We start from the raw sequence: 23,728 nt of genomic DNA on the forward strand, positions 1-23,728 counted from the left end.
TGCCCTTAGGCCTCAGCGAGGGATGGGCTCCGCTCAGAAGCCTCTGCCTCAGCCTCTCCATCACTGCTGCCTCTGGAGCACCGCCCAGCCCAGCGGGCTGCAGGCAGAGGGGCAGGAAGCGGAGTGGGGAGGGGAGGGGAGGGGGGTAGGAGCGACCTCTCAGACCACTGTGGACAGCTGAGGGCCACTCGGGCCAGCCCCGTGCAGGGCTCCAGGCTCCTGCCGCTCCCGTGACCAAGGGGCTGGGGTCTGGACGCAGTCAGCCTTGGAGCCCTGCAGGGTCCCAGAGACCATCCTGGGCAGGGGGCAGGGCTCGGCCCTCCCTGCCACACCCCCCGGGGCTGGCCAGAGAACACAGCCTCTCTGTCCGCTTAGGGTAACAATAAGGCTCCTCAGGGACCACCGCTCCCGGACAAACAGCCCCGACCACACCCAGCTGTTTATCGCACAGGCCGTGGAAAGAAAAGCAGCGCGGGCCCCCACCCTTCCCTGCCTCCCCGCCTCCCCGCCTCCCCGGGCAGCGGGCCTGCCCCTGCCACACACATGCCACACACAGGCAGACACTCGGTCCACTGCGGAAACACACCCCAGGGGCCTGGCGATGGCCGGACAACAAAGCCGAGAGGCATGGAATCTGGAAAAGACCCGGTGCGGAGAGCTCTCTATTGAACACACAGAGGCTGCGCTCCGCTCTCCCACCCACTCCAGGGCCTCTCTGTCCCCCATTCCTTGGCCTTGGGCCCCGGCTCATTCCATTCCGAGGTCCTCCTTGGCCGCCAGTCATCAAGGGGACGGCTGCCTCCGTGCCGCCCACTCCAGGGCCTCAAGTTCAGTCCGCGGAGAGCCCCTGCCTGGCGCGGCCAGCCCGTGGGCCTCCTGGCCCGGCTCGCCCTGGCTCTCCTGGCGGCCAGTGCCTGCTGCAGCCCAGCCCCTCCTCACGGCTCCAGCTCCCGGGAGAGGCGGGACAGTTCCCGCTGGTTGTCGATGACCTTCAGCTGCTGGACGTAAGCCCAGGTGCTGGCTGGACTCCGGGTGCTCAGGGACTGCTCTGAGCCTAAGTGGGGGGAGAGAGGGGGAGGGGTGGTCGGGGGGGGGGTGCACCGCGCACTTTGTAGAGCCCACCCCTCCTCCTCCAAGAAGCGAATCAGCCTCCCTGCCCTCCGCCACTGAGCCTGCCACTTCCCACGGCCAATCTAGAAGACACCCCGCCCCCCTGCTGGGGCAGAATAGCATGGTGGTCAAGGGCACAGGCTGGAGAAAACAGGCCCCCCCAGTTGCATACAGTTTAATACCCCTTTTACTAAGTTCAAAAACAACTAAAAGTAAAGAATATTTTGTTGTCATGTATATATGAGGCATTTAAAAGATGTATATGTATGTGCGTGTGTGTATATATATTTTATCATACATATATATAATAAAGCTATTTTAAAAAACAAGAAAATGAGTAACTCAAAATTCAGAAGAGTGGCTTCCCTGGGCGGGAGGGGCAAGAGGACGGGAGAGAGGAACACCACTAGGGAGATGGAAGTTATTGTCAACGTGTTCATATTTGGCTTGGGTCCAGAGGTGCCCATCGTATCATCAGAATATACATACATAAATTAAAATAATGATGACAGTGTGGTATGAACTGTGGATTACAATTAATCCCATTTCACGCAACTGAAGGCCAATTACAAGAACGCAGATCTGGAGTAAGAGTCCCTGGGTCCCAGCTCTATCTAACTCTGTGGCTTCCACAGGTTTCTTCAAGGCTCCAGCCTGTTCGCACATCTTTAAGTTAGGATAGCATTCTACCTGCCTCATAGAGGTGTCGTGAAGCGTTATCAGCATCATGTATGCACGTGCCTGTAAATGCCAGCCATGGCCAACTTGTCAACACCCACCCCTGCCCGCACTTACACATGGAAATCCTGGTCGCCTGGCTGTCCTCGTGCAGGTGGGAGACTCGGCTTCTAAGCGGTGACAGAGGCACTGGCGGGTGAGAGGAGGGGAGTCAGCGAGACAGGACCAAGCCGGTGCCTTGAAGGGGACATCGCTCAGGGGCACCCACCCGGGGAACCCGCCCTCTCACCGCTGCTGTGGCTTCTGCAGTGGTGCAGCATCCTCGCAGCTCTGGCCATCATTCTCTGTGGGCCAAGCAGGGACATGAGACCCGGTGTGAGGAACGGGACCCTGGTGTGGCCTGGGGGACAGCTGAAGTGCTCGTAGGAACTAGTGGCTGTAGGAGACGGGGTCCTGTCTGCTGTGCCCCAGCTCACCCAGAGACCCAGCGGGGACCAGGCGTTGGGAAGAACAGAGGTGAGGGAGGGCTTAGACGGGAGGGGGCTCTGGTTGAAGAGCGAGATAGTTGAGGCTGTCACCCCAGCACTCCCCAGCGGAGACCAGACCCTCACGAGGGCATGCAATGGAGTAATGGCTATTTTAAAGGAAGAATTCATATTTATATTATTGAGAACAACTTTAGACCATCTCTCACCCCATCCCTGACCCCTTCCAAGGCCATCGTCATAGCCTGCAACCCATTCCAGTGTCAGGCACCCACTCTCCTCGGACTCACCATCTTCTCAAAGTTGATGAGATTCTCTACCAGTGTGTGATTTCCCTCATGGATGAAGGTCATGTCTGCAAAGAGATGGGCTTTGCTCATAGGCCCCCAAACTCCTTCCCCTTCCAGCAGCCAAGGAAAGGTGAGGGGCCAATAACAGGGAGGCTCGGGCCTGTCCATCCCCCACATGGCCCTCTTCCTCCCCACTAACCTCCTGGAGCGATTTCCTTGTATCTCTTAGGCCTCGTATCATCGGCCATCTAATGTCTGCATGTCTTAACTCTGCTTCTACCCTGTGAACTCCTAGTTCCTCTTTGTGTCCCCCAGGGCATCAGCACACTGGAATCACTCAGCAGGTCGGATGGACACACAGGGGCAGGAATGGATGGGATGAAGACAGGGAGGTGGATACTGGTCCTCTTACCTTTGAGAAGAAGGGGCATGAAGGGGATGAGGGGAGGGGAGAGCTTGGTGAGGGCCAGACGGTACACACGGTGGTTCCATGAGGGGTCCTGAGAGGGAAGAAGCCACAGTGAGAGAGGGAAGGTCCCATACACCATAACCCACCACGTGCCACAGCGTAACCAAATGCCCACTGTCCCAAGGAGAGGCTGTGCACCCCTCCCCTTGGAGCTCAGCTTCCTCACGGCCCCAGATCTCACCAAGGCAGGCTCTGCGGAGGCGGGAGGGGGCCTGGAGCTGTGACTGCCAGTCTGCATGATGTGGCTTCCTGGCCTCTGATTAAACCCCAAGGACACGTCATGGCCATTATCACAGGGGCCCTGAGGTTTCATGGAAAACTCTCTTTTCTGTCCCTGTTTCTCCCTCTCCCTCTCTCTAGTGGGTAAATTCCTTTGAACCTCTTGAGCCCCAGGAGAATTTTTTCCTCAAGCGTCTTAGAGCCTTGCTGATGAAAGCACCCTGCACTAGCTCTCCCCTGAATACTGTCAAACCTTTCAAACCGGCCCCCCTAACAGTTCCTGGCAGTGGAGGGCTCAACTCCTCAATTCCTTCCTCATCTTTTGGCCTAGGCTGGCACATGGGCTCCTTGAGTCTCCTGAGGGGCCATTGACAGGCCCCAGAACACCGTGGGAGCTGGGGTCAGGACTTGCTTCCTGAGCCCTGAGGCAGGTCAGCTGGAAACCGGCATCCCCCAGTGGTCCCCTGGCACCTCAGACCCCAGGGCCAGACACTGCCCTCATGCAGGACCTCATAGCCACAGCAAATGCCATCCCCCCAACACACATACTGAGGGATATAGCACACTATGCAGAGCCCCCCATCATGCTAAACACCTGTTCCTCAGCCAGCACCCCAAACTCACAGGCCAAAGGGAGCCAGGCCCTGACCCAGGGCTGGAAACCAGAGAAGTAGACAAGGACAGGCAGAGAGGCTGCAAGGGAGCCAAGAATCGGGGTTTCTGGAGGGAGGAGCCGGGGCCCAGCACTCACCAGCAGCCTCTCGAGAGCCGAGTAGAGCTTCCGGACTTTGTGGGGCAGCCTCTGTGAAGGAGAGGCAGGCGGGGCTGTCACTGCTCTGGGGTGGGAGCACCATCCCCAAAAAGGACCCCCAGAACGGGCAGGGGCCTGACTCAGGACCGGGGTGGGAAGGCCCTGGCCTGCCTCGGCAGATGGAACCCACCTCCCAGGTCTGGGCCAGGCGGCTGATGGCCGAGTTGCTGAGGCCAAACATGATGGCAAAGAAGGAATTGAGATTCTTTTGCTCCTTGAGGCTGTGAACAGAAGACCAAGAGACCCTCAGCCACGTGCAAAGCCCCGCACCCATACAACAGCCGGCCTGGGGCCCAGCGCCAGGCCAGGCCAGCGCTGCCCCTGCGGGCACTGGGGCCGGACAGGGTGGGGAGGCAGAGGCTCCAGGGGACCCAGGGAAGCATGGGGGTGGCAGATTTGGCAACTCCCTGACCATGGATCGGGCATTTAAGTAAAGGCAGCCTCAGGACTCCACCACCCAGCCCACCCAGCCCACAGGCACTCACTGGGCGGCCAGCTTGATGAACTTCCTGAGCAGCTGGGCCCGCAGGCCGGGCACAGGGCACAGACACAGCTCTGTGGCCACCCAGTACTGCAGCTCATTGAAGCGGCGCATGAAGCGCTCCAGGTTGGCGGTGGTGACGTCCCGCAGGGGCTGGGGGCCCAGCACGTAGTGGATCAGCTCCACCTGGGCGGGGGCAGCATGAGAGGTCAGCGCATGGCAGGTGGGGAGCCCACATCGCCGGCCCCCTCCCCTCCGCTCTGCCCCTGTACCTGGTGGATGCTGTTGAAGAGGCTCCAGTCGTGGTCCGTCAGCTGGCCCGCCAGGTCCTTGGTGCTCACCAGGTCCAGCCCCTCTGCAGAGCCCACGGTGGGCCCCAGCTGCTCAGGGTGTGGGGTCTGCAGGTGGGAGAGTGCTCAGGGGGGCTGCCTGGGGAATCCGGGGGAAAGGTGCTGGGTGGGAGGAGCCTCTGTGCCCAGGGTCGGAGGAATGCCAGGGAGGGCAGGGGCTGGAGGGGCATCTGATGGAGGGGCTTCCCAAGGAGGCATGTCCCAGACAGCTCCCCAATGCTGGGACCCCTCCTTGTAGGGTGCCTGTTCTCTGGGGAAGCCCTGATGGGGCAGGTCTCCCTCTTCCCCCTTGAGAGCTCCCAACCAGTTCTCCCCTCCCCCAACCTGGGGACTTTCCCCATTGGCTGAGGCCAACTCCTTCCTCTTCTTCCTTAAGGCCCAGCAGCAGCCAGAGCCAGCCCTCCCCGTCTTCTTCGTGTGACCCTCTCCTAGCACCCACTCCTACCACCCCCAAAACTCAGCTCCTCCCCAGGCCCTGGCGCCCCGCCTGTCCCTACCAGCTTGTGCACTTCCTGAGGGCTGACAACAAAGAGCCGCTCGTTGAGCCCCAGGGATGTGGCCACACCACGGGCATCTGGCTGCAGGCCAACGGCGTCTGCAAAGAGAGCAGAGGCTGTGCTGGGCGGGGACAGAGAGGGAGGCCAGCGAGCAACCGGAGGCAGGGTGGAGGCCCCGTTTAGGAGGCTGGGAGGTCTCTTCTCCCAGTAGCAGGGTTGGAGTCCTGGGCAGGTGTGCTAAATACACAGGTGCGCACGCCCACGCATGCACACACACAGGGCAGCACGGCCCAAGGACGATGAAAGGGGAGTCTCAGTGAGACAGGCTGACGCTGGGCAACGCTGGAGCCTCAGTGAGCCTCAGCTTCCTCCTTTGTCAAATGGAGGCACTAAGATTTGCCCTGACTACTCACAAGTCAAATGAAATCATTGATATAAATATAAACAGTGGCTATAAATATATGATACATATATAGGCCCTTTGAAAATAGGGAAATGCCCTGCAGAAATCTTTGTGCGGATTTTCATCAGCTCTTGTGGACTGAGACCGTGTTTTTAGTCATGTTTGAGCCTCCAGTCCCTAGACCATCAGCCTCCAAAGTAAGGTACGCAAGACCATCCGCGTGTCCAGGAAAAAACATTAGCTCTTTCACTTTACTGATTTTTCTCACCTGTTTTGCATTTCTATTTTGTGTGTTGTGTTATGATCACGTAACATTAGGGTAGGAATATATGTATGTGACTTACAAGCAAATATACACATATTATGGAGTTTGTAATAAAATACTGATTACTGACATCGGTGTCAATCAAAAGGATCAGTGCTCTGAACAGAGCACAGGCACGTAGGGTCTCAATAAACACTGGCTTAGGACAACTGCAACTTTCCAGGTAGCCACCAGAGGGCAGTGCTTCCCAGAGCAGCACATAGGCACAGGTGACCTCATCCTCTCTCCCCACTTCCTGAAGGAAGGAGGCTTTGCCAGTCTCCCTGCCATTCCTTGCCATTGTTCTCTGGATACCCAGCTGCCTACCCTGGGCTCCAGCTGTCAGACCTGGGCTGTGTCCTTCATGGACAACAGTGGGTTTTAATGTCCCAAGTTCTCCGAAGGCAGGTCTTAATAATCCTCATGTTGCCGTATTCCGAGCACCAACTTTATGCTGGGTCCCGTGCTAACAGCTTTAAACACAGTAGCTTATTTAATAGCCACAGCAGTCCGATGGGATAGGTACAGTTACAGCGCTCATTCGACAGACGAGGAAACCGAAGTTCACAGAGGTTAAACAACTTGCCCAGGATCACACAGCTAGTAAGCAGTGGGGTCTGGGATTCCAGCTCAGATCTGGGAGTCCACAGTCTAGGCTCTTAACCATCAAGCTGCTCTGTCTTACCTGCCATGGTACCTCTACCTCCTAACACACTGCTGGCCCACAGCTGACCCTCAAAGATGACTACAGACTAAATGAGCAGCTACCCGAATTCAAAGGCTGTTGACGCTCTCACTGTGTGAACTTGGGAAAATCACTGCACCCCTTTGAGCTTAAGTTTCCTTGTCTGAAAATAGGATCAAAATACCTGTCTCATAAGATTGTTATTAGGATTACATAAATATGTAAGCATGATAATGATGTAGCAGTAGCTATGTAATAACAGATAATAATGTAGTGCTGACTATGGGTCAGACACCATTCTAAACACTTTTATAGATTAGCTCATTTATCCTCACAATTCCTTTATGAAGCAGGCACTCTTTTCATCCCCATTTTACAGATGATGAAACAGAGCACAGAGAGATTAAGCATCCTGCCCAGGGACAGAGAGGAGGGAGCCAAAGGGCAGAAGTCAAATGCAGGCAGCAGGTTCCAGAGTTCACGCTCTTCAGCACCACATGCAAAGCACTTTGAAGAGATGTAATAAACCTCCCAATAAATGCTAACCATCATTAACATGATAAAGATAATAAAGATGATGATAATCTTAATTCGGGGGATGGGCACGGCTCTGAGGGGGTCCCCTCCCTTGGGGCCACCCTACCCAGAGACACAACTCACCGCCCGCAGAGTTCACCTTCACCAGCACCTGCCCCTTAGTCCAGCCGTCCTCCTGGGCCAGCGCCGCCATCACCTCTCTCACTGAGGCCGTCACAGGCAGCTGCAGGGTCAGCACCGAGTGGTCCGGCCGGCAGATGTCATAGGGGACTGGAGAGGAAGGCTGGCTGAGCTGTGGGGGGGGGGGGGCTGCTTGGTCTCCCCACCCCAGGAGGGAGAGGGCAGCAACTGCAGCGGAGGGAGGGTCCCGAGGAGGCGGGCAAGGGTGTTACGGAGTAGCCTGGGTGGGTGGGAGGCCCTGAGCCAAGGAGAGGGGGAGCCTGGAACAGAGACCCCAAGGAGCACGGCATGCCACCCTCGGCCAGGCGCCCCAAGGTCAAGGGTGATGACAGTAGGGTTCGAGCTATGCACTGACTGGCTCGGACAGACCACCAACCTTTGTCCCCGACTCGGATGGCACAGTTGCTGCTGGGGAGAGGTTCATCCTGGCTGGGGAGCCAAACAGGCATGTTCCGCGCCTGAGAGGGAGAGAAAGTAAGGCCGGGAGGACACAGGAGAGCATGCTGGGACGGGGAGGGGCCTCTGTCACCAGGAGCAGGGGACCCGCGGGGCACGCACACCACCCTCGGGCTCTGCTTGTCCCATGAATCTGGGCCAGGTAAGGCGCTGGGGACTGAGGCTCCTGGAGGAGACAGAGCAAAGTCTGTGCCCCTCTACATGTGTGTTACCCCTCTACCAGATGGGTCCAGAATTGCTCTAATACGAACACACCTCAGCTGTTGATCTCGGTCTTTTCCTCCTTCAGCTACCATTTGCTATTTGCTACATGCCAGGCTAAGTACAGACATATTTTAAGTATCTAAATAGTCACAAAAGCCCTTGGACAAAATATTATTATCCCCATTTTATAGATGAGATCAGTGAGGCTCAGAGAGGTTAAGTAACATACCCAAAGCAACACAGCTGCTAAGTGGCCCAGCTGGAATCCTAACCTGTCGCCTGCGCCCCACACACACACACACCGCGCTCTTGTCCACCAGCACTCAACTGTGTCAGCTGCCCTGTCACCCCACAACCCTTCCTCCATGGTCCCACCACAGTGGGCTGTTGGGGAGCCCCCGCTGTCCAGAGGCCTCCCTCACACAGCTCCTCTGCCCACCGACCACTCTTTCCAACTCTTGTACTGACTCTCTACCTGCTCTGAAGGTGGCAGATCAGGTTCGGACCTTGGTTCATGGTTCTTCCCTGGATTTCCAGATCTCTGCACTCCCCTCCGAGCTCCTCCCAGCCTCACGCACCCTCCCACTCCACCCCACCCCCGCAGATGGAAGACTCTAAAAACCATACCACTGAGCACTGAATTTTCTTCCAAGCCCTGGTCTCAAATGCCTCCTGGATCCTCCCGTGTCTGTGCTCCATCACCCCAAACTCAACACACCCCTCGGATCCCTCATCCCACTTCCCAGGCTACTCTTCGACCATTCCCCTGGGCTCATGGCTCCTGCTGCCCACTCCCCGCTTCCCCACGGCATGTCATCTAGTTCTGGGGTCTCCGTGTGCCCCCCTCCCCAGCCCAGGCCAACCCCAGGGTCCACCAGCCCGTGTGTTGCCTCACTCATTATCTACTAAAACGGCATTCTCCGCCAGCCTCACCTCTCGGGTGCCTCCCTCTCTCCCACTCCCATCTGCCTGACCAGGGCCAGATTAAGCTTCCTATCACGGCTCCCAGGCCATCATTGTCTACTGGATAAAGCGCAGGTTCCTCAGCTGACCTATTCAGTATACAAATCTGACCTTGTCAATCCTTGGCTCAGATACCTTCAATGGCTCACACTGCTCTGGGGACAAAGGCCAGGCCCCTTTGGCCCGTGGCCCACGGGGGGGCGGCCCCACCTGCTCTGGCCCCTGCCCGCCTCTCCCCTCTCCTCCAGGCTCCATTAGGAGGTGGGCTCCCTCCCCCCTCACACCCTCCTGCAGTCTCTTCTCCCTCCACCCTCACTCCCTGCTGCTCTCAGCCCCAGCGGTCACTTCTCCCTGACCCTGACCCGGAGTCAGCCCTCCCCTTCCTGTCTCCAGAGTCCCCTGTCTTTGCCCTTATACAGCATGAGATTGTTCTGCAGCCCCGTCCCTCGCTTCACTGCCAGCCCCTCGAGGCCAGGGTGGCTCCCCCAGCCCCCTACCGCATCCTCAGCACCTAGCGCAGTGCCCGCCAGCCGTTCCCTGAGTGGCAACCACAGGCTGGGGAGACAGAGGTCAAGGCCCTTCACGCGGGCATTCTAGTGGGACATGACAGACACCAACAGACAATAAGCAAGTAGACAAACAAAGAAAACAATTCCACTGGGATAATGCTTTGAGGAAAACCATAGAGGACACCTTGGAGGGGAGCCGGTGGGAGAGGGGCCAGCAGGTAAGGGCAGGAGACTGAGGAGGGGCTGAGCTTCACCTTTAGCCGAAAAGGAGCCTGCGAGGAGGAGGGGGGAGCAGGATGAGGTGGGAGAAGCAGCTGGGCACTGCAGGCCCAGGTGAGGCATCTGGGTGTTACTCCCAATGAATGAGCCCCCCAGCCAGCCCCAACTTACCTTCCCAGCCCTTTCCACCCAATTCCTCAAATCTCGTGCCAGTCACGGCTCTTCCTCCTGTTTCCCCCCGCTAGCCCACTGCTGGGAATGGCACTGGGATCTCAGCCTGCCTTCCTCTGGGCTCCCTGCACTGGTCCCCAGGAACCCCTGGGCTTCCAAGGCTACCCCCAGGCACCACCCCTCACCTCCCAGGTGGGAACTGCTAACTGGCTCTAACCGTGAGCATGAATCACCTCCCAGATGGAATAAAAGCCCCTTGGCTTGGTGGGGGCGGGGGGAGCAGTGACCTTAGACCTCTGTGTCTCCCTGCAGGGCCTGGCCCCAGCGCCACATGAAGCCCGAGCTCCATGAACACCTATCCCAGACCCAAGGATGTGCCTGGGGCCGACAGGGGACGGGGGCTTCCCACGCAGAGCCCCTTGGGTAGGGGCCGAAGGAGGGGCCCGGTGGTCCCTGGAGGAGTGGGGACAGCTGGGGCCCCGCAGAAGCGAGAGGACCTCATTCGGGGCAGACACCTTCATCTGCGGAGATGCGTTCCCACAGCCATTTTCCAACCTGTGGAGCAAGAGAGAAGGGAGGTGAGACTGGCGGGCAGGGCCCACTGCAGGCAGGATGACATGGGGTCAAGAGCAGAGAGGACGACACGGGCTCTGGATTCTACCCGCCCTCACCAGAGGCTCAGAGGTTTGCAGATCTGGTGAGGATCAAAGATTTGGTGAGACAGGCAAGACTTGAAATCCAGCCCCTGGATCCTGTGATTTTCCCAGGTCAGCAAGGGAGGGAAAGAGAGCTCAAGGGAGAAAGGGACGCGGTGTCAGGGCAGGCAGCCTGCACAGAAGCTCTCCCTGGACCTCAGCTGACCCCATGGGATGCCTGGGAGGGCGGGAAGGTCTGGGAGGGCGAGGTAAACGCTAGGAAATTGACCGGGCGGGCCGGCAGGAGCTGGCACCAAGGGTGCTTGGCACTAATTAGGAGGCAGTGAGCACAGCAGGTGTGCTGGGGCTAGAAGGATGACACACGAATGACTGTGGGCTGCATGAGCATGGAGGAGCACGTGATGGGAGGGTGAGCGGCAAGGGGACTGGTAAGAACACTAATTGAAATGAGCAAGACTAGACAGGTGAGCACAGCGTGACCTGAGCTGCACTCTTCAGGTGCAACGCGCGGTAGGAATTCTCCCAGCGTTACAGACAAGAGCTGAAGCCCTAGGGGGTGGGGGGGTGAGGGTAATGGGCTCAGGGCGGCATAGTTACAGGGGTGCAGCCTGGATTTAAGAAGCCGCGTGTTTGACCCCAGAGGCGGTGCTCTCCATCCCCACTGCGCTGCCCGTCCCGCAGGTGACGAGTTAAGTTGAGCCAAAGCATCACCTGTGGTGTCGCCGCCTCTCTGGCCACTGCTCCCGCAGCAGGTTGCTAAGCCGGGCATCCCTGCTCACCAGGTCTGACAGTTTCTGGGAGGAGCCAAGGTTCACTGAGATTCCATGTCCGCCCCGGCAGCCCGGTCCAGCCCTGCCTCACTCCCAGGTACCTGGAGGAAGCTGGTGGCCACAGTGTCGGTGTGGAGCACGGGGCCGTACAGGGCCACCCACTGGCTGACCAGCCGCAGGATCTGTTGTCTCTTGTTGCAGATGTAGGTGCTGCCCTCCTGCTCGCTGCCTCCCGCGGGCTCCGCGTGGAAAGTGGGCACCAGTCAAGGGAACCACAACATCCAACCAGACCACCCACCACACCTTGGGCAAGGGAGGGGCAGGATGCCCAGACCCCACGCACAAGCTGGGCCTGGCATGATGCTGGCACTTTGGAGGGTTCGGCACAGCCATGATACGAGGGATTGCTTCTCCCCACTCCACACACCATCCTCATCCCCTGGGGCTGGAAGGATATTGGTGCAGGAGGGCAGCGCAAAGCTGGGCAGTGGGCATGAAGACACTGTGGGTCAGGAGGAAGTCGCTGAGGAATGTCTCTGTAGGGCAGGGACAGGGGACAGGTGGGGGGCTTCAGCGGTCAAGTCTACTGAGCACAAGTATATGCACAGCTGGAGCATCCCTTTCCCCAATCCCACCACGGACAAGGGACCAGAGATGCCCAATCCCTGTCACTGCACTTCCCACCCAAGCCAAGAACACAGGAACGCAAACTTCCCACCAACTGACCAAATGGACCAAACTAGCACCCGATGAGGTCAGACGGCAGGGTGCCTGGCCCTCTCCCATGCTGTGCTGACCACCCAATGAGTCAGAGAGCAGTCAGGGTGTCTCCTGCCCCTACCTGTTGGGTCATGAGCACTGGAATCAGGCCGCATGGCCTCCAACAGAAGCTCTAGGATCTTCTCCGGGGTGCCAGACATCACTATATACCTAGCAGAAGCAGCCAGTCCATAGCACTTATGCCACGACTCCCCTTCCCACAGCCGGGGCAGACATCAATAATCAATCAAATCACTCCTCCCTATTTGCCAGCCCTCTCTCACCTTGGGGTGGAGGGGGGACCAACTCAGGGGATGCCTCTTAGTCCCTGGAAGCCTCTCCACCCCCAGGTGGCCAGAGGGCAGGGGTATGACACGGGGAAGGGAGTAAAGCCTGGGAAATGGAAGGAGAGAAGGTGGGCAAGAGAGATGGTATGGAGAGGGAGCACGGTGGGTAGGTTACCGGTTCCTGCCTGGGGTTGGGGGACGAGAAGGGCCAGTGCCCTGAGAGGTTCTCTCCAGCACCAACACCACTTTGCCATGTTCCTCCAGCCTCATGGTCTTTGCTTCCACATCCTGCAGAACAAGCCAACACCCAGTGCTCAACATACACCATGACTCCTTTCCCCACCCTAGAGCTTCTCCCTCTCCCTCCCCCATTCCAAACCCTGAACCCCACAAGGCTCCCACAGGGACCCGCAGCCCTTCTCCCACTCCATTCAGTGCCCATGACCTTGGTTTTTACCCCCACTCCCACCCCTGCCCATCACCCAGCCTGAGCCCCTCCTCCACCCCATCCTGCCCAGGGCTCCCTCCATGGATCTCACTCTCCGTTATGCTGCATCCCCTTGCACCCTAGACCCCTAACCCTCTGTAATCCCACCCCCCTGGTCTCCCACCCGAGCCAGGGTCCCCAGGGCTCGATGAACCTCCTCACCATGCTCTGCACCCCCTCACACACCCAGGGCTACGCTGCCACCTGCAGCCATCACCCCGAGCTTCTCCACCCTCGACCTCTCCTTGATCCTTAAAGGCTCTCTCTGGTCTTTACTCTTTGCCCCACACCACTTCTCCAGAGACGTGTCGCTGCCATGTCCCCTGCCTTCCCCACCCCCAGCAATGGCACCTTGATGATACGGTTGAAGTCCTGCTTGTCCACGCGAAGAAAATGACAGTTGTCTTCTCGCAGGATGATGGTAGCTGCCCGGGGTGCATCGTTCACCAGAGCCAGCTGCCCAAAGTCGTCTCCCTCATGCAGTGTGGTCACCAGGCCCTGCAGCCAGGCCTGAGTCACAGCCCAGCCCAGCCGCCCAGCCCTCGCCGGGACAGACCCACGGCGGACAGAGCCACCAAAGCAGGAGGAGACCTGGGAGATCGGCAGCCTTGGGTCTCTTAAAGGCACTGCCCGTGAGGTCAAGGACCAGAGAGCAGTTACACCCCAGGGGGCTGGGCAGGGAGGGAAGACTCACCTTGCCGTGGGTCACCACATTGACAGATCCCTTCCAGATTATGTACCATGAGGTACCCTTGTCCCCCTGGCTGAACACTGAGAGAAGCACAGATCAGACATGCCCCCAGAGACCCACCGCTTCTTCCCTGTGGCCTCCGCCCATGTCCAGGTCCCTGGTGCCCAGTTTCCCATCCCGTCTGACTTACACACGGTCCCTGCCTTGCTGTGTGGTTCAAAGAGCAGAACTGCCGCTAATTCCCGCTTCACCTGTGGGCGGGGAGAGGCAGGTCAATGAGGTGAGTTCAGGGGAAGAGGGGCCATGTGAGGAGGTTAGGTCCAAAGCCCCAAGTGCTCAGGGGACAGAGATGTAGTTAGGTCGGGTGACCTGGGATTCAGCAGGAGACAAAGCAAGGGGAAGAACTGGGCAAAGAGCGGCAGAAGGACTTTCAGATAAGGATGCCAGGGGGCAAGAAATTAGACTGAAGCTTCCCAGCCACAGGCAGAAGGGGAGGGGAATGTCTTCGGACCCAGCAGTGGTCACAGGGAAGGGAGGCTGGGGGTGGGGAGGGTAGGGCTGGGCCGGGGGGCTGACCGAGTTGGAGAGGTGGGCCACGGCCTTGATGTGCAGCAGTTCCTCAAAGATGAGGTCCAGCTCCTCGTCTGTGCGCTGCCCGGGGCTGCGGGCACAGGAAGGCGGGGAAGAAGTGATGAACTGTGGGCCCAAGGCCAAGAGTGGGGAGTCACCGCGTCCACCAAGCTCGGGCCTGGGCCAGCCGGTGCCCCAGCAGCGGCTGTTTATCAGTAACGGGCCAGCCTTTACCGGGAGCACACTGTGTGCCAGCCACTGGGCCAAGCGCTTTACACGCATTACTTCATTCCACCCTCAACGACGACCCCATGACGTGGGTATTGTTATCCTTTGACAGAAGAAGAAGCTGGCATGGAGAGGCCCAAGGTCACCGAGCCAGTAGCCAGTGGAACTGGAATTTGAACGCAGACCTGCCGGCGGATTCCAAAGCCCTCCGTCTCTCTGCATCGCAGAGTGGGCAGGGTCTTCGGAGGCCACGTGCCCCACAGCCTCAGTTACAGAGGAAGGACCGGGTTCAGAGGGGGAAGGAGGGCTCGAGATCACACAGCAAGTCCATGGCGGAATGCAGACCAGAGCTCAGGCCTCTGGTCCAGCCAGGGTCCCTTCCCTCCACAAAAAGTAAGGGACCACCCCCTCAGAGGGGAAAGAGAAATTACCGAGTCCGAGAGCAGGGCCGCGAGACGCAAGGCGCCCGACTTACGGCTTTCGAAGCGCCACCGTGAGCAGGGCGTCAGGCCCCCGCTGGGAGAGCAAGGCCAGAGCCTCAGCCAACTCCTCCTCCAGCTCGTGGATGCCTGCAGGCTCTGGCTCCGACCCGGGGAAACGGTAGAATTGGGTATCTCGATCCTGGAAGGCCCAGTCGTGTTTCACTGGGGGGCAGAGGCCCAGGCGTGGGGGAGGAGAGGAAATTGAGGCCACGTGGGTATGAGGCCCCCGCTGCAATGTCCACCGGAGGCCTGCTCCCCAGGACTGCCCAGCCCCGGGCACCCACCCAGGGCTAGGGCTCACCATGACAGAGGGCACCTTCATCCAGCAGCACCTGGCAGATTCCCACGACTTGGCTCCGGGAATGGACCCCCAGCCCCAGGGCCAAGATCCCATCCACCAGTTCCCGGCCAGAGCAGCATTGCCTGGGAGGGGAAGGGGACAGGGAAGAGGAAGGAGACTCAAATGGCAGGACGGGAGAGGCGAGAGGGAGGGACACTCCATCTGAAAGGCACCTTCCTAGTCTAGAAGCAGGGCTGGGCCCAGGTGCCTGGACAGAGTGAAAGGGAAAGAAAACAGTGGGTGGGGAGGGTTTGGAGGGGGTGGGCGAGGAGGTAGCCGAGGCCACCACTCACCGGTGGAGTCTGAGGTGGTACTTGCGGTCTCGGATGAGGTTGGGGCAGGTGGCCAGGAGATGCCGATGCAGCTGCTTCCCAGCCCTAAGCACCCGCTCCGTGGAGGCCTAGGAGCCGGGAGAGGCACAGCTGGCTCAGGCCCTGAACCCCTGGCTGTGCTGCCCGCTCCCAGCTCCACCCCTCATGGCTTGTACCTGCTCGAGGCTCACGCTGAAATCCAGGGACTCCTCGCTGTTGGTGAGTGGCGTCTGAGGGCAGTGGGAGGGTTTGAGTGTTAGTGCCAGGCCTTTAAACCCAGCTCTCAGGTGCCCACCCCCATCACTCCCAGCCCCTGCTCAGTCCCCGACTCCAGGCGTCCACTTAGCTTTCAACAAATACTCACTGAGCACGCCCCATATGCCAGGCATCTGCCTCATGCCCGCCCTGCTGCCCTATCACCAGACCCTTGTCTTCCTTCCTGACCCCAGCGGTGCATCCCCACAGATGAGACCCCAGTTCTGCTTACTCAGGGCCCAGGTGTGCCCAGGTTCCCAGGTAAACTGCACCGTGTAGGGAAGGGGCACAGTGGAGCTGGGGGGGCGGGGCATGAGGACATGAGATAAGAAGGCCAGGGAGGGCTTCCCTGGTGGCGCAGTGGTTGAGAATCTGCCTGCCAATGCAGGAGACACGGGTTCGAGTCCTGGTCTGGGAAGATCCCACATGCCGCGGAGCAACTAGGCCCGTGAGCCACAACTACTGAGCCTGCGCGTCTGGAGCCTGTGCTCCGCAACAAGAGAGGCCGCGATGGTGAGAGGCCCGCGCACCGCGATGAAGAGTGGCCCCCGCTTGCCACAACTAGAGAAAGCCCTCACACAGAAACGAAGACCCAACACAGCCATAAATAAATAAAATAAATAAAGATACATGAAATTGCTAAAAAATTAAAAAAAAAAAGAAGGCCAGGGAGAGGCCAGAAAGTGAGCAGCTCGGGAGGCCTGGAGTCCCAAGGCCTGCTCCCAAGCCAGGGTCAGTCCCCAGTCACAGGGCCGTGGGCAAAACTCCTGCCCTCTGTGGACCTCGGTGCAGACTGGTAGTTAAAAATACAAACCCTGGAGCCGACTCCTGGATTCAAATCCCTGCTCCTCTGTTTACTAGCAGCGTGACCCTGAACATATGATTTAACCTCTCCCTGCCTATAAATCTATAAAACATTCATAACAACAATTCAGGCTTTAGGAAGAATTATGTGAGTTAATAGAGATCACATGTTTAAAGCACTGCCCGGCATATACATAGAGTTGTATATACGTGTTAGTTATTATTACTCATCTGCGAAGCACAGGGCGGGCTGCCTGCTGGAAAGCCCATTTCCTCTCCGAGATGCTGCGGCTGCTATTCCCTAACCCTGTAAGAGTGAGTCAGTCTTGGTAGCACACAGGACAGCTCTGGAAGACGGGGTTTACGTACAAATCATTGGTGAGCGAGGTTTCCCTGCCCTTGGCATCAACTGGGCATCTGGGACTCCTGGGCCTGCGTGCCCTGGGATGTCGGCCATGAAAGCCTCTCATGCCCCTCTTTTCCTACCACCTGAGAACTGGAATTTGTGGACACCTCTGGACAGGATGCCCTACTCTCTATGAGCCGTCCCGAAGGCAGCACTTGAAGTTTACAAAGAATGTCTACCTCCGTGATTTCAGCTGATCTCATACAGAATAGGATCAGATGGGACGTAGGCAGAGCAGGTATTGTCTGTCCTCCCTGACTTAGGAAGAAACAAAAGTCTAGAGGTGAAGTGCCCTTGTAACTCAGACACACAGCCATACAGCCACAGATAAACTCAAGTTCCTACCAGAAGTGCTCACATTCTCGGTCTCACTCCACCCACCACACCTGCCTGTTTCCTCTCCCGTCCCGCTTCTCTCTGCTGCTTTCCCATCCGCACACAGGGCCTGAAGAGGACCTGGCTGGGGAGCTAGGGTACGACCAGGCCTGGGGCCACAGTCCCCTCCCCTGGTCCCAGCATCTTCCCACTGTGTGCCAGGCAGAGGCTTGAGGTCTGGCGTGCGTAGGTGCCTGGCCCAATGCCGGGCGGAAGTCGCTAGGTGTCCCATAGGTATCCCTGACCCGGTCATGGGGCCCATCCTAGTGCCAGACATAGCCCTGGAGACTTAGTGACAGGAAATGAGGAGGAGGAGGAGGAGGAGCCAAGGAAGGAGGAAGGGCAGGAATTCTACCCAGCCAGCCCCCCCGTGTTGGAACAAACAGTACCGAGTGCTAATGACTTGTTGTGCATGTCAGAGTGCCCAGGTGGCCCCAGTCCCTGCCCCGAGTCCCTTCGGTGCCCGCGACCCCGGCTCCCACACACACTCCCTTCCTGGTATTATTGTGACCCCGGAGGGCACATCAGGAGGGGAGGTGCCTGGTCATGTGGTCAGGCTGGTCAAGACTCAGATCTCAGATCCTCAGGCCTTGTTTAAACCACTTCCTGTCCTGCCCCAGGGGATGTGCACGAGGCTCAGAAGCTGGGGGCTCCGGCCCATCAGAGCTGAGGAAGGGACCTGAAGGCATCCTTCTTATTTTGCGAGGAAAGCAGGAGCCCAGAGACATGAAGCAACTTGCCCAGAGCCACACAACTGCTTAGAAATTGAAGATCCTACTGAATAACTCTACCAACGCTGACCCTGAAATAGGTGTTTGTCTCCTATTTCACAGCTAGAGAAAAGGAGGCTCAGAGGTTACATAACCTGCCCTGTAAGCTGGTGAATAGGAGCAGCAGAATTCACACTGTGCCTCTCTGATTCCAAAGCCCATGTTCTCAGCCACCAAGCCCTACCATATCCCACGGTGCCTCCGCGGCCCTGTGCTTCCCCCACCGTGCGCCGTGAAAGCAGAGATGATAGAGGTGAATCCTGCCCTCAGGAATGTTCCATGGGCAAGGAAGTTTGGAAAATACTGGGTTAGACAAAGTTCCATAGGTTTTTCATCATAGTCTCTCTGGCCCCCTGCCATGTTCCCGTGCACCAGGACCTCCTAGCATCAGGGTGGAGGTGCTATTCCGGAGCAGCAGGCAGGCGTGTGGGCTCCAGAGCCAGGCACCTGGGTTCAAATCTTGGTTCCCCATTACCAGCTGGTTGTGTGACCTTGGGCTGCTTATAAACCTCTCGGTGCTTCAGCTTCCTCATCTGTCACGTGGGGCTGATGATACTAGTACCTATCCCACAGGGTAATTCTGAGGATCAAACGAATTAATAACATGAAGCATTCGAAGCCGTGCCTGCTCTGTAGTAACTACTTGGTCAGTGTTAAGTAACTTGATGTAACATTATTATTTCATGCTGGGCACCTGTCATCTGGACACAGTGCAAGAAATGTTGTACTTCCGCTGACCCTGTCCCTGATCTGATAACCCTGAGTGTCAGCTTACAGGGTTCTCAGCTGGAAAGCAGTGGCTGGTATGGCAGGGGTGAAGGCCCTCGCCCACCGCCTCCTCTCGTGTCTGGACACGAAGGACTCAGGGTGGAAGAGGAGGTCCTAGCTAGCTCCCCCGGCCGCAGCACCATGGCCTGCCCCACCCCCGGCACTGAGGGTCAGAGTCGCACTGGCGGGGCAGGCACAGAGCCAGACAGCCGTGTTGGGACCCATCAGACCAGTTCCCTTAGGCCACAGCTAGGGTCTCAGGCCAGGGCTGTGTATGATGGGACTGGGAAAGGATGCTTGAGTGGGGGTGATGTTTTGGGGTGTCAGTGTCACCATCTGCAGCAATAGAAAATACACTATGAGCTTGAACTCTGCAGCCAGATGGCCTAGGACCAAAACCCAGCTTTGTCCCTTAGCAGCTGTGTAACCCTAGACCTGTCATTTAGCCTCTCTGTGCTTCTGCTTTCGCATCTATAGAATGAGATGATGGCATTAGTAGCTATCTCACAGGGCTGTTGTGAGATTATTTGATATGACAAAGTAAAGCTCATAATAGCGCCTGGGATAGGAATACTACACAACGATTAGCTACTACCATGATTTGGACAGGTTGGATGAAAGCATGTTTTCTGAGTTAGAGAACAGAGCCACCTTCCCCAAATCAGTCACTCGAAGAGAAGCATCCCAGGCTTCTCTGAGCTGGTAGGACCCACCAGAGGTCATCCTGATCTTGTCCCTGCCTCTAGACAGATTGGTCCCTCTGTAGGCTCCCGGACATAAGACAAGATCTCATCTCCCCGTCATGTTTTCCAAAGGAGATGTTCTTCCATCCTATTCCAGCATCAGCTTTGCCGTGGTTGGTAAGTCCTTTCTGCATCTAACCTCAGGCCCTCCTGCTGTAACCTGCTTTCATTTTCTCTTGTCCTGGTCTAGTAGGAACAGAAAGTGCTCTCTTCAGACCTCAGGAGGTTGATGGGTTTCCCCCTTGATTTTCTAAGAAGGGGGCATGGCCTGAATAAATCCCAGCCCTGTCCTCCTGGGACTCTGGGCCCCACCTCCTTTCAACATCCACCCTTCACCCTCTGTGTGCACGCTCCCTGCCGGGTACTTGTTCCCTCAAATGAGCCCCTCCTCAGCCAAAGGCATCATCCAGAGAAGAGAGGTATAGCTCACAGGTACCCAGAGTCTCTTAACACAGACGCAATGGGCTGAAAGCACCTCACCCCCACCCCCCACTCCCCAGAGATGGTCCTCAGGAGAGGATGTGCCCTGCCTCTAGCCCTAAAAATCTAAGTTCCCTCTAATCACCAACATCCACACATACCTGGCAGGGGAGGGGCCTTGTTTCTGTGCCCCTGACCCCATTTTTTACTCCACTAACCCTCACCCTCACTCTTCCGGCCTCCCCATGCATACCAGCCCTTCAATTCTGGGGGACTGGGGGAGCCAGGAGACAGCCTGGCGGCCTCCTCCAACCCCTCCCAGACTTTGGGTCCCAGGGGATCCTCCAGTGACCTCATTGTCCTGGCACCTGACCTTCCCCCCACTCCCCACCTTGCCTCTACAAGCTGGGAAGGGGACAGGAAATGCACAAGTAATTATAGCCTGAGAGGGAAGGAGGGAGGGAGGGTTCCAGCCCACTGGCTCCAAGCAGTAGCTACTGCCAGTGACCTGGGGGGTGAGGGGGGCAGAGAGCGAAGCCCAGAGGGAACCCAGCTCCCCTGCCCCCTCCAGAGCGTCATCTGGAACAGGACCCAGGCCCATGGGGCCCCTTGTCAGGAAGACCCAGGGAGGCAGGGGTTGGGGGAGAGCTGGGGACTGACACCTAGATTCTCCTCCCGATTCCCATTGCAAGGAGGACCCCATCACCTTGGTGGGCTTCAGTTTTCTCAACCCAGCTTCATATTTTGGTAAATATAAATGGTGGTTGGGTGAGATAGGAGGAAGGAGGCAGAAAGTGGTGGTCATTCTACTGAAAGGGATTTGCTGATAAGAGAGGAGCTCTCCCAAGTCCTGCTTTCTCTCCGCCCCTTTGCCCAAGCACTCTCCCCGCACTCACCTCCACCCGGGCTGGGCACAAGTAATAGACACACCAATCTCAGATGAAGAACCTATTAAGTCTGGGTGGCTGGGGAGAGCTTCTCTGCTGATTTGGATCCTGCAAACTTTATCCTGCCCCCCCCAGCCCCCCCACATCCTTCCCCCACACCCTTTCTCTCTCCTTCATTCTTGCAGCTCCAGAAAGATTCTTCACCGGCAAAGGGAGCTCCGTTCATCTCAGAGCCTCCAAACTTCTCAGAATTCTCCCCTGAGCCCCTCAAAGCCAGATGCCAAGCAATGTTCACATGACCACCTCACCCCAAGATCCAAAAGCAGACTCGATGCAGTTCAGCCCTCACTAAAGGAGAATGTTGTCACGGTGATGTTTAAAACACAGTAACCAAGCTTACCTCACCCCCCCCCACTTGACCTGGCCCCCAGTATTTCATACATGCCTCCCACCACCACCTGGAGAACACACAAGCACGTAACTCAAGGTACACAGAGGTGACAACTAAATGACAAATCCCTTTACCCCTCCCCTCATGCCTGAATGGGGGGACTTCGGCACCACGTGCACACGCAGTGCGGCTGTGTGAGCCACCCGCACGCTGCAGCCAAGCTGCCTGACCTACTGTCCACCCCAGCTGTCCCCCTCATGCCCCCAGAGCAAGCTGGGCCACCAGCAGCATGCCTGTTCTTCCAATCAGGGCCCCCTCCAGCCCTGGTGCCTGGCCCCGGCAGGGGATGGGCACTCACCCAGCGAAGCCCCTGGATGCAGCTGGGGCGCTGGTGCTCAAGAAGCAGCTGGTAGGAGCAGCTTCGGGACCGATGCATCCTCCTCAACACCATGCTGAGCAGCGTCCCCTCCGGCACCACGTCCGGGAGCCCTCCCACCGGCGGCGCCCCCAGAACTGAGCTGTCCTCCACGGCCAGGCCCACCTGCCAGCGGCTTTCACCTGGCCAGCCCACCTGTGACGGGAAGAGGAAGGCAGACAGCCATGAGGCCGGGCCTGGGGCAGCTGGACCAAGGCACAACTGCCCCAGGCAGAACCACTTCCTTAGAGTCCTCTGGACTGGTCAGGCGGAGGTGCTGCATCCCTGCCAGGAGCCGGGGGAGGGACAGGAAGACCTTCACTGGGGCCTGCCGGTCTGGCGCACTTAGGGGTCTCCAGCTGGCACCCCAGAGATCAGGTCCTTCTTCCCGGTCTTCTGGGGAATTCTGCCCCACCCCACCGCCCATGGCCCTGCAGGGATCTCCACCAACTCCCGGTATGAGACTATGGACTCTGGATCCCCCAGAAATGCAGCTTCAGCTCAAACCATTCGTTTCTCCACCTTCCTCACCCCTGACCAAGCCTCTCTCTCCCACCCCAACTCCCCGACCGTGTCAGCTTCCTCTCCTGCTCCTCCTCCCCCCCAACCCCACCTTACCCACCTTCATGTTCCTCCTCAAGCTCGCACAGCCGTGCAGCCTCTAGCAAAAGGCTGGGGGTGACGGGAGACCCCCGCCCCCCCTCCCCACGCCAACAGCGAGCCCCTGTTGTAAGTCCCAGGCGAAGTGAGCAGGCCAATTCCTAGCCGGACCCGCTGCCAGGGCAGCCCGAGCCAGGCTGGGTTGAGAGGCTCCTCTTGGGTGGGGGGAAAGCTGGGGGCTTGGGGGGGCGTTCCCCCACCCCCAGCGACAAGGAGCCCCGAGCCTCCCCTCCGTCCCAGACGAAAGAGCCAGCTGGCACCGGGCGCTGAAGCGAGGCTGCAGCTGGCACTGGTCCGGCCGGGAGCTGTCACACCCCCTGCGCGGCCCGCCCTCTTCCCTTCCCGGGACGGACCGGGAGGGCGGGGAGGACGCGCCAGGCCTTACAGTAGGGAATGGGGCGGGCACGGGCGGGGGGCGGAGTCCCGAGCCCAGGGTGCCGAGCCGGCGGGAGCCCGGGCCCCGAGAAACCCCGGCGGGCGGGAGCGGCCTTGGATTGCGAGCCGGGGCCGCGGCGGCGGGGGTGTCGGGCTAGGGGCTGCGGGCCGCTACACCGGCCGCCACGTGGCCGGGAGGAGAAATGCAAACAAGGAAACCGGGGGAAGGGGGAAGGGGGTGAGTCATTGCGGCCCCACCCGGGAGGGAAATCCGGGCTGGGGCCGCTTCCCGGCCGGCCGGGGGCCTCCTGCCTCCTGTTTCGGTTCAGGGTCTCGAACAGGCCGGGGGAGGGATGGGGCCGTTTTTCCGCAGGGAATCCCGCTGCCGAGCCTCCCACCGCCGCGCTTCTGTGCACACACCCCGTCCGCCCCCTTCTCCCCGCCCTGCACACACAGACACCCGCCGCGGGTGGGGACACTGAGGCTGGAGAGGAAGGACGGCGCGCGGGGACTGTGGGCGCCGGAGGTGGGGCTGAGATCCCAGAGGAGCGGGGCTAGAAGGCCGCGCCCCCGGCGGGTGAAGGCCGAGCTCTGGATTCCAGAGTCCTAGGCGGGCTCTGTGTGGAGAGCCACCGCCTCCCCGGGCCTCAGTTCCCACCGCCGCGCTGCTGGCCCAGCGCCCCCTCTTCGCCCCACTCCTGCTTCTGAGTCCGCGGAGAGACAGTGGCTCCGGGACAGCAGCTCCCCCGGCGCCGGCGCCGGCGCCGTAACTGCTCAGGACGTCACCGAGGGTTTTCGAAGGAGTCACACGCCTCGCCCCCGGCTTTCTAGGACTCACACCCTTTTTGCCCCACCTG

At 58.7% G+C, this 23,728-nt stretch overlaps 1 protein-coding gene across 8 annotated transcripts; it reads right to left on the reverse strand.

Annotated features, from left to right (window-relative positions):
* Window positions 1-633: 633 nt before the first annotated feature.
* Window positions 634-22,733, reverse strand: RAPGEF3 (Rap guanine nucleotide exchange factor 3). Of its 8 annotated transcripts, none has more exons than XM_082349370.1 (29): window positions 22,459-22,733; window positions 21,780-21,992; window positions 15,779-15,832; window positions 15,585-15,691; window positions 15,253-15,374; window positions 14,945-15,113; window positions 14,248-14,332; window positions 13,862-13,922; window positions 13,675-13,751; window positions 13,332-13,478; window positions 12,669-12,781; window positions 12,289-12,377; window positions 11,905-11,983; window positions 11,549-11,699; window positions 11,389-11,471; window positions 10,537-10,576; window positions 9,620-9,715; window positions 7,876-7,957; window positions 7,443-7,589; window positions 5,391-5,488; window positions 4,816-4,941; window positions 4,548-4,729; window positions 4,193-4,283; window positions 4,003-4,053; window positions 2,976-3,063; window positions 2,564-2,628; window positions 2,078-2,132; window positions 1,906-1,977; window positions 634-1,054 (listed from the first exon to the last, which is right to left on the reverse strand). In XM_082349370.1, the coding sequence occupies exons 1-29, from the start codon at window positions 22,462-22,464 to the stop codon at window positions 936-938; spliced, it is 2,868 nt and encodes a 955-aa protein (XP_082205496.1). In that variant the 5' UTR covers window positions 22,465-22,733; the 3' UTR covers window positions 634-935. The 8 variants fall into 8 exon arrangements, with proteins under 8 accessions (XP_082205496.1, XP_082205495.1, XP_082205501.1 ...); XM_082349369.1 differs by having other exon boundaries at window positions 10,519-10,576; XM_082349375.1 differs by lacking the exon at window positions 9,620-9,715.
* Between the last annotated feature and the right edge of the window lie 995 nt (window positions 22,734-23,728).

The sequence above is a fragment of the Balaenoptera borealis genome (assembly GCF_965194805.1).
Source record: "Balaenoptera borealis genome assembly, chromosome: 13".
Classification (NCBI taxonomy): domain Eukaryota; kingdom Metazoa; phylum Chordata; class Mammalia; order Artiodactyla; family Balaenopteridae; genus Balaenoptera; species Balaenoptera borealis.

What these genes read in the sequence shown, in the direction of transcription:
- RAPGEF3 (XM_082349368.1), bottom strand. An exon ending in CAGCAAGGCAGGGACCGTGT is followed by an intron (nt 13,752 to 13,861) that starts GTAAGTCAGACG and finishes TGCTTCTCTCAG; the next exon opens with TGTTCAGCCAGGGGGACAAG. An exon ending in GAGAGGCGGCGACACCACAG is followed by an intron (nt 10,577 to 11,388) that starts GTGATGCTTTGG and finishes CTTGCTCCACAG; the next exon opens with GTTGGAAAATGGCTGTGGGA.